The sequence below is a fragment of the Sinocyclocheilus anshuiensis genome, unplaced genomic scaffold (assembly GCF_001515605.1).
Source record: "Sinocyclocheilus anshuiensis isolate Anshui unplaced genomic scaffold, SAMN03320099.WGS_v1.1 scaffold1162, whole genome shotgun sequence".
NCBI lineage: Eukaryota > Metazoa > Chordata > Actinopteri > Cypriniformes > Cyprinidae > Sinocyclocheilus > Sinocyclocheilus anshuiensis.
This window is the reverse complement of record NW_015540875.1, coordinates 2,183,444-2,196,561: the sequence shown is the minus strand read 5'-3', so window position 1 is coordinate 2,196,561 and position 13,118 is coordinate 2,183,444. Positions and strand designations below refer to the sequence as shown.

Sequence of the window (13,118 nt, the reverse complement as noted above, 5' to 3'; positions counted from 1 at the left end):
GAACTAATATATATATATATATATATATATATATATATATATACACACACAAAATATAATATAATGCAATTGAGCATTAATCTAAATTAGAGTGACTAAATTAGTCTAAATTAGCCATTTTAATTTAATGTTTAGTAAGTGATATTTAACATTTAGTATATCTAATATTAAATATAACAATAATATAATATTGTATTATATGTTTTATATTATATATTATACATTCATTCATTAATTCTATTTTTTTACATTTAGATTTGACTAGATTACTAATATTTTTATATTATATTATATACTTTTTTAATATTATATTATATTATATAGAAATAGTGCCGAATCCAAATGTATTTCTTTATTTCACATCAAAATCCTAACAGTTTATTTTCAGATTTAAATGGCGAAAAAGTCCCAGATTTTCAATTTGGTCCCAGCTGCATGTCAGAAGCACATTAACAACAACACGACATTCAGCGCAGCGGAACAGTTTTGGGAATGAGATCTGACTGCGGCAGTCCTTCATGTCGTTTAATGTCATCTCGTCTCGGCAGACGTGCCTTTAGTTGGCCTCACGCGGTGGCGGTAAACAAAACCTTTTTACCTGAGTGAGAGCCGTGCGCAGCGGTGAGGAGAGCAGACTCCGTCGAGGGCCCGTCAAAGATCTCCAGCACATCACTAGGGGTCGTCTGGAAGAACATAAACTGCTGAGTGAGAGCCGTGCGCAGCGGTGAGGAGAGCAGACTCCGTCGAGGGCCCGTCAAAGATCTCAAGCATATCATTAGGGGTCGTCTGGAAGAACATAAACTGGCCGAAGAGAACTGTAGTGAGAAACAGAGGGGAAAAAAAACAGTGTCTTCTTAAAAAACATTCGCTGTTGTTTACTGGCCGTAAGTCATTTGCTTTAGTATATAAAACCTGATTACTGTGTATTTATATCCATGCAGGTCAGTGTAGCATCTCTACAAATTTTTCATCAGCTGGCATCACTTCCCAAAGGAAGTTTTTTTTTTGCTGAGTTGTTGCTCTTTCATAGAATGAAATCGAGTCAGCTTGAAATCAAACATGACCTTATTTACTTTATAATACATGTAGACAAAATGAGTTAGTGGTAAGTCACTGCTGGCAAGATGAGGGTTTAATAAGAGTTGGCTATTAATGCAGTGGTAACACAATTTCTTTCTTTCTTTCTTAATCAGTGCTACATGAATAGAGAATAACAGCTGTGGCAAAAAAGGTAGGAAACTTCAACACCCACAATGCACTGGGCTTCATCAGAATATCTGTGAGTGAGGATGCAAGCATGCAGAGGTACGATCTGTAGTTTTTATAAAACTACAGCGGGCAAAGGTTTGTATGGTTTATTTACTTTATTCACTCGTAGAAATAGTATTTTAAAATAATAATAAAAAATAACCATATAACATTTATTTCATTAATGGTGCATTTATTTTTATTCTTCCCAATAAAATAATATCAATTAATTTATATGATAATACTATTCATGCATTCATTCATTCAGAAATGCAACTGCTATATTAGACATCTCATTTGTGATGGTACTTCTATATGGGTTGAAGGCGTAACAGAAATGGCGTTGTCTCTTATGGCTTTCAAAGGGACCTCGGGTGAAACAAGTAGTTCTAGAGCTAATAAAACTTCCAGTATATGACACCTTCGATAATATAGCTCGTATTTCTGTCCCCACTTATAGCAGTGCTCCCAACACAATCATCACTTATTGAATTTAACAGTAACCAACTCTACCGAAGTCACAGCACGGAAGCCCTAACAAGAGATTCAAACTTCTGCAGGGAAATGCAATAAATTAATATTGCAACTCTAAATAAAGCTATAAACCAGCAGAGGAGTCGATACTCAAACTCTAAAGAGAGTAAGTGAATCTGGTTCGCCTGAGGGCCTCGCAACAGAGTCTGCCTTCAGGCAATCGCCGTACATTAGACAGATGATAAAACACTATAGAACACCAGAGCACAAGGTGAGAAAAACAAAGCCATATGTTTGTCATTTCCTATGAATAATTCACAGTCAAACTTGTTCGCTCTTTTTACTTTCAGGCATTTGAAAGAAATATATTTCCTGTAATTGGACGAGGTACGGTAGTTGCACAATTGTTTCGTTTGAAAGCAGCAGCACATATCAAGACAATTTCAGCAATAAATGACGTTAACCTGAGTAGGTAATGCAAAGAAACACTCAACTCACACAAAAATAACTGTAAAATAACAGAAAAAAAGTACTGGCAGCTCATTATCGGGACATTATCTATTAATTTGACTGACAACCCTAAAAGAAGTGCAAAATTCAAAATACAAGTAAACAAAAATACCTGTAAAAAAATTAGTGCAACTTTCTATAATTTGAAAAGAAAAAAAGAAAAAATATCACAAAATGTAATACTTCAGTTTAATTACAAAACAATTTTCTTAAACTTTTTCCAGTAAAAATAATAAAAACAGGACACATTTAGGTAATAATAATATTATATCCTTAAATATATTTTGCTTCTTAAAAAACATTCTTATTACAATTTAAAATCACTGTTCTCCATTTGAATATATTTTCAACATTGATAATAATAAGAAATGTTTCTTGGAAGCAAATCAGCAAATCATTTCTAAAGGATCATGAAATCAAGAAAATACAGCTTTGCATCTCATGAATAAATTCTATAGTTCTATAGTACAAAAAAAAAATTGTCTATAAAAAAAATCCAGTGTGTTAGGAAAAATATCCTTTATTCATCAATTCTATGTTGCCATGGCATAAGGTCTCTACTCCAAAGCAAGTCTGGGATTTTCCACCCATTTTATTTTATTGTTTTGTTGTTTTTTTTATCACAAGTTCACTCAGAATGTTAATGACATATTCACATAGCTTTGTCTCATGAATATTAATATGGTGATGTTCAACACTGCTAGGTGAACTTCCTGGAGTGCCCAGTCATGAACTAATTAATATTCATGAGATCCAATATCCATTTAAAGTTTGCTTAAATATTTTTACACAACCATTTTCCTTATTTTTATACAAATTTCAATATATGCTCATCTCCAATATGTATTCATTTGGCTATCAGGTCTATGGAGGCATATCTGCAGTTCAACAATTAAACATCAAATTACAGTACAATTATAAAAAAAATTATAATTGAGCAATAAAGTTTTAATTATTTAAAAATAATAAAAAATAACCAAATAAATAAATGTATTTAATTATTGATACACAGTTTTTATTGATTGATTCTTATTTATTGATTAATTTATGCATGCATGTATGCATTCAGAACAAAAAACAGTTTACATCTTACAGACATGTAATTATAAATTACAATGACAAATAACATAGCTTACAGATGAAAACTGTCAGTATTATTTAATAGCCACATCAACATTTTTAACAGTATCTTACTGGTCCAAAATCCAGCTTTTCATAACTGAGTGTCAAACATTAATCATCATCTGATCAGCTGTCACACGTCACACATGTTCACTGTAAACAGACAAACTACTTCATGCATTGTGTTTTTACTAATTACACCTCATATATCAGCTCCTTCTGTAGCCCCCTCTATTATCAGCAGTCAATAACAAGCCCTCAGTGGGAGCGTACGACTTCTGGAATTAATATTTCAGCGAATGAGATGCCAAAGTCCCTTTCGGGCATGTGGTTTGGCAAGCTTATCCAATCTTATTATAATACAGGTACAGGATATTAGTCAACAAATCAATATCATGCATTCACTGCACGATTAATTCTGACAGACACAAAGGCTACTGACTAATTGGCTTTTCTGTTGTTTGTTATACAAGAACCATGTGGTGTTTGATCGTCACACAATGTCAAATAAGTAACATTATTCTCCACACGCTCCGTACGGAGGTCACGCATGCCGTCTGGTTGGACATTACCGTCTCCTGAGGACTGGGAAATTCAACACAATGCAGGACCAATCAAAATGATCTGAGCTCGACATTACAAAGATTCGAACATCTCAGGGCCTCGTCAACTTTTAATGGCTTATTAAGTAAAGGAAATGGCACTGTCGTTGGCTAGGCAACCTCTTTCTTTCTCGACAAGGAAAGCGAAGACCATTAAACCAAATCTAGGAGACATCTTTACAGCTGAGGTCACCATTATGATCTAGAAGGGTAATGGTGAACGGCTGTTCTTGTCCTTACCAATCTAACTGCGCCTCCAGGCTTTTATAGTGCTAGGTGATTGTGTATTAGACCAGTGAACAAATAAATCAGCGCTGGCTCTCAGCGAGGTTTCTTTTCAGGCAGAATCTGCTGTCTAAGATGAAGGACTAACAAAAGAAGCTACTTTTTCAGCTGCCTTGTTTTCAGACGTATTTTACCCATTCATTTCTTTCCATAGCATTTCAGAAAGATCTATCTATCTATCTATCTATCTATCTATCTATCTGTGCTGTCAAATGATTAATCGCGATTAATCGCATCCAAATTAAAAGTTTTTATTTACATAATATATCTGTGTGTACTGTGTATATTTATTATGTATATATAAATACACACATACAGTATATATTTTGAAAATATTTACATGTATTTACATGTAAATATTTATATTCATATAATATAAAAAAAAAATTTAAACTATAGACAGTAAAATAATAGTAGATAATAGAGCACAAATAATAAATAGTAAAAAAAACAACAAAAAAAAACACAACAGCAGCAACAATAATAATAGTGAAAGTACTAATTACAGAGTGAAAACTGTACACACACACACACACACACACACACACACACACACACACACACACACACACACACACACACGTGTATATATTCATATATTTCTGAAATTTCACGCATTGTACCATAATTGGCTTCATCAGCAGTTGTAAGTGCGCCATAACAAATATTTTCCAAAGTAAATAAAGATTATAGGACTTATAAGTCCTATAAGGTTTTTCAGTTTTTCTACATCTAAACTTCACATTTAATACAATGTGTTACTTGCCTTTTTTGCAATTATTTGTGAAATTTACCAGCAATTTCTGAGCTAAAATTGTTTCTAGAACCTTTCAGGCAAGTGCACTGAAAAAAAAAATGTTGTAAAAAGAAATCTTGACTCAGAAATCGCTTGTAGATTTCACAAATTAGCAAGTGACACATGGAACGGAATTTGAAATTTTGAATTAGAAAGAAAAAGCATTTTCTTGTAAAATGTACTCCAATAATCGATTTTATTTACAACTCTTACAGTGTTTTCTCTGTTGGAGTGATGTTGGTGTTGACTTTTCGTGAGTTCAAGTTCTTTAGGGAAGTATGCATTTACAAGTTAAGAAGTCATAATTGTGAGATGTGTCCAAGGTAATTTGATTAAAAAAAAAAAGATGGCAACGTATCAAGTTTTAACTCTACTTCTACAAAATTATGAATAAAGAATGTGCATCAAGTGTGTTTTTGCTTATTTTGTTATTCAGTTTATGAAGGTGTTGCAAACTGAATTGTTATACATTCTCATAATTGTAATTTTACAATACTGTGGTATTTTGTACATGCAGCTTATCTAGTTTTATAGTAAATGGAAAGAAAGAATAATTTCACTTATTTGAACAAAATTATGATCAATACAGATGCTGCATCTATTGTGTTTCCCATATTTTCTCACTGAAATGCAATGGTTTTGTTCATTCAACTCGTAAATACAATCTTTCTGCCACGACTTGAATGCATCATTTGTGCTTTGCAACTCTGCAGATTCACATGACTATTAAGTAAAATAAAAAAAAGCTCAATAGGTGCCTTTTAATATTTATTCAGAGCTCAGTTCTTCAATACTGGCTTTCATGTTAATTGCATTAACCCGTAGTTCAGCTCGAGTCGGAGCGCGCAAAGGTGCAACATTCGTGAACGACTGATGTCCGAACTCAGATGTGGAAATGAACACGTTTAGGTGATCGAGCGTACGACGGCTTTGTTGAATCCACAGCTACGCACGTGGGCGGCTGCAGTCGTTCGCCGCTGTTTGATGCGACACAGGCCCGTGGGCACGTCCTCACGCTCATGCACACAGCCCCCATACTGGGATGATCCACATGTCCTCGGGGCCAGATTTTTGCGCTCACGCTCTCTGGAGCATCTGCCACCAGTTTAAGGGGGTGTGAGTTTGGACTGTTGACAGGGAGCAAGTTGGGATTAGTATGAGCAATGCAACTATACATCGAAGACATTGTGATTGGCATAAAAAGACCCGGGCACTGCATGAAACACGAAGCTGTCTGCTGTGGTTTATATAAATCTAATAGAGTCCCTAATGTAGTAGCTTTCACGACGCTGCCAAGATTTCTCATACGCTGGAAACGCTGAGGGACTCCAGTACAACGGGAACAGATTTTCTGCCGTACTGCCCAGATGCACAATGTACGGTTGGTCGACAACTTTCTATAAACATGCACGCTGGAGTCTAATATGTACAATTCATGCCTACGGCGCTCATTTGGCAGCTGTGAAGAATTCAGTTTTGCTCTCAAAAGACAGATGCTATTTAAAAAATGTCTGGATTTATTATTTGTGACAGAATAATTAAACATTAAGAAACAGAGAACGGCCTTATTATTCCGTTCAAAGGGTCCTGTATAATTGACGAGCTTAAATGAGAAATACATCCTTCCGACAGTTCTGTTCAGAGGCGAAAATATCCCTAAGTTAATGCACCATCATCTTATTGTTCTCCAACATAATGAGTTTTTTTTTTTTTTTTTACAAAAAAACATTAATGGACGTTTTGGTGATGAGTTTACCTTTCAGGTATTAAAGTCATAAAATTACTTCCATAAGACATTTCCAAGAATAGTTAATGAGGAATATTAACACAATGTGATTAGATTGTGAAAAGTGGGAAAGCTTTTATTATTTATTTGTTTATTGGCTTGGGAATAACATGATTCGAAGAGTCATTCACAATTAACTTGGCAACTACTATTAAGAAACGAAACATTTTGAAATTATTTTTACTTTAAGTTTAGAAAATAAGAAAACTAATATACATTTAGTTTGGGATCAGTACAATTATTTGATGCTTTTAAAAGAAAATTACAATTTATTTGACCAAAAACAGTAATAATATTACAGTATAAATATTATTATAGTTTTATAATTTTATTATTATTATAAGTTTTCTATTTAAACATTTTTTTTTTAAATGCATAATAACATTATAAATACCTTTATTGTCATTTTTGTTTAGTTTAATGCATCCTTGCTGAATAAAAGTATTCTTAAAACAGACCCCCAAATTTTTAAAAGTAGTGTACAGTATATTAAACCATGTCCAAATCAGGTGCAACATTTTTAAAGTGATGCACAAGTGTCAGGACAAAATTTTGTCAATCATTCTTTCTTTGACAATGCACCGACAAGTACCGACCAACTTTAAATATGTTAATCAAACATATTCTGATTGGCTGTGATTGTTTCACATCATTCTGCATTTTCACAATCAGTGTGGAAAGACAAATTGCTGCTTGTTGTTTGCCTGGTTTGGACACTGAAAAACACTGTTATTGATAAACACCAGCCAGAAGAATAAATCTATGAATTTCTAAGCAAAACTGCTGATTTTCACCTCTTCGTTTTGTTTCAGTTCATGAACCCAAAGTTCTGCTGACCGGATAGCAGTCTCTTTGAATGATGACAAGTTTTACCATTTCTTTGAACTCATTTAAGTCAAAGAAAAACAGTTCAAACAATGTACTGGAATTAATTGCCTTAAATATTTGTACAAAAATAAGGTACTGTCCTTAAAGTCTTAAAATACAACAGAGTGAAAGTCACTGACCACATTCTACTTCGAATCTGAGGATCAAAATGCCTAAAACTCTGAGATGAGAGTTTTTTTTGAAGAGTTGAGAACTTCAAGTCCTGTTTGATGTGATATTTTAGGAAGACCTTCAGTGGTTGGTGTTCTCTATTCTGTGTCTCTCTTCCTACAGACAGTTAGATTTAATCAGAACACTTTCATAATCAAGTCAGACGCCCCACGGCATGGTTTCCTCATTTTACAAGCATTCACAGGAAAACATTTAGTCGAGTTAAAACAGACTTATTAATATAAACTTCTGCAAACTGAGAGAGTTTGAAATTGATAAAACACATGAAAGACGGACCATTCAAATTTCTGTTAAGACAGATTAATTTTAGGATGTGTCTTTTCACACTACAGTTTTTGCCGCAAACCCTTGTCTTCATGGACAGTTCATGTAAGGTTTGAAACTGATATGAAAGAACTTCAAAAATGAATCACAATTCATTACATATACTGTGTGTTGCCAATTATAAAATTATGCATTTCTCAGTGCTGCTTGCATTCGGTACATTTATTGCAATGCATTGGTGTCAAACCGACACAAGTGTTTTTTTTGTGCATCTAAAATTTTGGCAGTAAAAAAAAAAAATCAACAAAAAAATAAAAACACAAATAAAACAGCAAAACTGACACCTTCTTCTCACAGTCCCTTGCTACAGTGGTAAACAGCTGCCGCTAGAATTCCCAGCGGTACGCACATTGATGATGAAATTGTAACGCGGTTCAGAACCAAATATTACAGTGTGACAGGCGTCATCTAACCAAACAAACCAAAAGTCAAAAACAGCCTTAAATGCAATAGTCATCTCATTAAAAAACAAGTGCATGAAATTAGATGCGGGGTCCAAAATGTCCGAGAGAACTAGCAAAAATGCTTTCATTTAAAAAAAAAAGAATAAAATAATATATGATTATGAAGTAAATTGTAATAAACCAGATCAGTAAAGTTTGTGAACAAACTTTGAAGTTGGCTTGAGAAAGCCTAGCCTGAAAGTTTGAGGCAATTGTAAATGCTTGAAGTTTAGATAGACAGATAAGATAGGTGTTGATAACATGTGGCTAGCATGATTTAGCACATTGCTAACATGATTTAACACGTTGCTAACATAGGGTGACCAAACGTCCACTTTTTCCCTGACACGTGCTGGCCAGGATTATATTGCCTAAAATGTCCAGGTTTTCATACTTGCTGAAGGCAATGATCAAAAAATAGCATCACTTTGACCATTCTCTGTAGATCCCACCTTCTTGCGTGCTACGATTGGTCGATTATGTACAATGCCTGAATGTTATTGGTCAAACTACTTTTTGATCATTACCTTCAGCAAATATGGAAACAGGAAAACAAAGCTAAAAACCTGGACATTTTAGCCAGTATAGAAATCCTGGCCAAGATATGTCCGGGAAAAAGCGGACATATGGTCACCCTATGCTAGCAACATGTTAAATAATGTTGTGCTAAATCATGCTAGCAACATGTTATCAACACCTATCTAATCTATCTATTAGGACCCTAGCTAACATGTTTTTAGAATGAATAGCATGTTGCTAACATGTTGCTAGCATGTTTCTAAAATGATTAGTATATTTGCTAGTATGTTGCTAATCATGTTTCTAGTATGTTGTTAGCATGTTGCTAGCATGTTTTTAGCACAAATAACATGTTGCTAGCATGTTTCTAACATGATTAACCTTAACTAGCCTTAAGCATGATTAGCATGTTGACATTTTGTTAACATGTTTCTAGCATGATTAGTATGTTGCTATGATGTTTTTAACTCTTTCCCTGCCATTGACGAGTTATCTCGTCTTTTAGAAGACAACGCTTCCCCGCCAAAGACGAGTTTTTACGGCTTTTCGTGTTTTCACTGTTATACACTAGGGGGGCGCTATTACACATCTTCTGAATGAGTACAAGACCTCCCGAACAAAAACACATGTGTACAGGACGGAGAAAAGAGCGATCTCTTATGTAAACAGATGCATATGAAAAATAATGTGATCATCAGCAATGGCAGCATATAAATGAAAACTGCATAATGTTACGGAGTAAAATGTTGATCCAGGAAGTGGTATATGTCTGTGCAAGCTTTGGAGGTGTTGATGGAAGCGATTTACTGGATTTATGCTTTGATAATCGTACTGAATATTATCCAGATGTAGTTTTTGATAAAAATGTGATTTTCTCACCTTTTTGCTCAAAATTATGCATTTTTATGAAACCTACCTATATTCAAGTGTTGATAAAAAAATAATGCTTTAAGCTAGAATAAAACAGATTTTTTTGTTTAAAAGAAGAGGCTCTGATCTTTATTTTGCTGTATTGCATATTCAAATATTCATACAGAAAAATATTCTGGAGGCCATCAAATTTTAGTGAAAATCATCAAAATCGCTGGCGGTGGCTGGCAACTTTTTTCAAAAATGCTAGCGGGGAAAAGAGTTAACATGATTAGCATGTTGTTAGCATGTTGCTGACATTTTTCTAGCATGATTAGCATGTTGCGAGCATGTTTTTAACACGATCAGCATGTTGTTGACGTGTTTCAGCATGATTAGCATGTTATTAGCATGTTGTTGACATGTTTTAGCATGATTTACCATGTTGTTTTAGGATAGTCATTAACTCAACGTTCCTTTGTTACTAGTTCTAAAGTGACATTTTCGAATTAGTAATGGAGGCTTGGGCTCAGCTGTTAAACTGTCAAACTGAGATCTGAATCCGTTGTGGAAGGAAGTAGTTCTGCACAAAAGAGGGTTTTTAAAGACACTCTGTTGTTGTCTTTTTTATTTACACACTTGTGCTGTCAAACTGTTGTATAAACACAGTATCACATTCGTAGCAGTGCGATATGGCTGTATATCAGCATGCTGTGATATATCACAGCCATATGGCACTGCCACTCGTGTGATATTGCTCATATAAAGTATATTATCAGAAAAAAGTAAATACATTTTTACATGACTTTGAGAAAATTTTGCCTCCACTGAAGCTAGAAAAAAATGACCATCTGTACAAAAGAGTCATTTCACTAGTTACATTTCAGACTTAAATACAGTGCAGAAATAACAGTGTTAGTGTTGTAAAATTCATCAATTTTAGGGGGGAAAAAAATCTATTTGAGCTGTAAAGTACGCCAAATACCCTTTTTTAACTCTGAGCTGAAAACAGGCTCAGAGTTTTTAACATTTCATCGTGTTTATTTTAAGGTTTACACAAAAACATCTCACATTTTTAAAGCGGTCAGACTTGTGGACGCCACAGTAGACAGTCTCATACATCACAATGGAAACGCTGGCTGTCTAACTTCAGCAACTTTAGAGTCACACAAAAAGTTGCACTTGAAGATCCTCATCAATTGTGTCTCATCTCAAGGTTTCATTTCAGCCCTGAACCTTTCACAGGCTGGTGATAGTACAATAAAGTGTCATTTGTTGTGGCCCACAGCTACAGAACACTATGAACAACAAAAACAATTGTAGTTAAAGCTCCGTAGTCTTGAGAGTTTCTACAGTTCATGTAAGGTCACTAAAGCAATTTCCTTTGTTTGTTTCTGGACGGTTGGGTATCTTGCTGTGCATAGTCGATGTCGCTTGTTACAAACAAAAACTAAATAAATACAGTGCATACATGCATAAAATATGAGGCTCTGATAAATAAGGCTCTGATGTGAGGATTTAAGCTCCAAGCATGATCTCAGTTACCCTAGAGACCTAAAGTCCAAACCATTTCAGAAGTTCTGATCCTGCTGGGCCGCACTGATGCCCCTGATGTTCGGCAAAACAACTCAAGAGGCGGTCTGCAAAAAGTCGCTGCATTTTGATTTTAGAAACCCATTAAGACTAAAGGATTTCTGGCATTGTTGCAGAAACATACACAAATGCACATTTAATTTGTGGCTACTGCGCCTATTAAATTACAGGAAAAGCGATTCTCAGAAATGAAAAGAAAGAAAAATGTTTTCCTCTCAGTTTCCGTTTTTTTTTTTCCCTCACTAAAAGGGTTCTTTTCACAGTGGCACGTGTATGTTCTGTTCAATAGCAGCATAGGGTCTGCTATCAATAAGCCTTGACGTTCACTTATATTCATTTGTGGTCAGGTTGAAAGTGTATTTCTTACCAAACTCTCCTGGCACTGAGATCTCATACACACAGGACTGGCCCGCAGTGTAGTTGCGAGGGTAGTTTGGGGACAAAATAGTGCCCTCTGAACCTGTCGACCGGCTTCCACATGGAGCTGGAAGAAACAAACGAAGGTTAAATGCAGTGTGAATGCATGTACATATCCAAAACACACCCAAACACAACGTTAATGGTGGACTAAATCATGTATTGCTTGTTTTACAGACCAGTTAACATGTGGATCAGTCTTTCATTCTTGTTTCAATGTGTTTTAAAATTCAAACTAGCCAGACTCTTTTAAAAACACAACATGTATGGTGCAAAAACATGCATGTATGTATATGTGTGCGCATGTGTGTGTGTGTAATTCAATTAAATATTAGATTAAATACTTAAATTGTTGCATAGAAGTTGAAGCACTAAAATTACTATAAAGAAAAATAAAAGCTAAACAGAAATATAAAAAACACTTAATTACTAAATTTATTAAAACTAAAAACTGAAAATATAAAAATTCAAAATAATAAATACTTTAATAGTATATAAATACTAATACTATATATTATACTAATACTAAACTATATAAATACTAATAATACTAAAATAACACTAATGTGATGCATTGTTTGTTAAATTGTTTAAATGTGTTTTCAACTATTTACTGATTTAATTATTTTTGCCGTACACATACTGTGCCACAATTTTAGAGAAAATGTTTCTTTATAAAATTATGATGATCAAGTGTCCTATATGTAATTACATTATAGCTGAATAATATTGCAAAATTTAAACTCTTATAAAAGTTCTTGAAATAAACATTATTTAGTGTTATACCACCTTGTAAAGAATGCTCATGTTAATAAAAAATATATACTTTCTTCTGACACTTCATTTAAAAACATGTGGCATAAATAAAAATTGTATTTTTGCCTTGGGGCCAAAACTTTTTTTTTTTTTACAGATGAGTCCCACTTTAAGGCACCGATAGGAGACTCCATCTCATGCAAGTCTATATTTTATTTAACAAATTTGTCAAAAATAACAAGTATATAAATAAAATAAAGTCAAACTTTGCTTTGTGGAAAGTGGAAAAAATTAGTCCACCTTTAACTGGACGCTCATCTGAGGAGAAACTCTGT

The 13,118-nt window shown here is 34.1% G+C and overlaps 1 protein-coding gene across 1 annotated transcript in view; it reads right to left on the bottom strand.

The window, feature by feature from the left end:
* Positions 1–13,118, bottom strand: part of LOC107688260 (CUB and sushi domain-containing protein 3-like) — a 311,798-nt gene that overhangs the window by 120,481 nt on the left and 178,199 nt on the right. Inside the window, exons 34-35 of the mRNA XM_016485884.1 lie at positions 11,978–12,094; positions 704–815 (exon numbers count right to left, since the gene is read on the bottom strand). Of these exons, the coding sequence (XP_016341370.1) occupies positions 704–815; positions 11,978–12,094 (229 nt within the window). The remainder of the gene's footprint in view (positions 1–703; positions 816–11,977; positions 12,095–13,118) is intronic.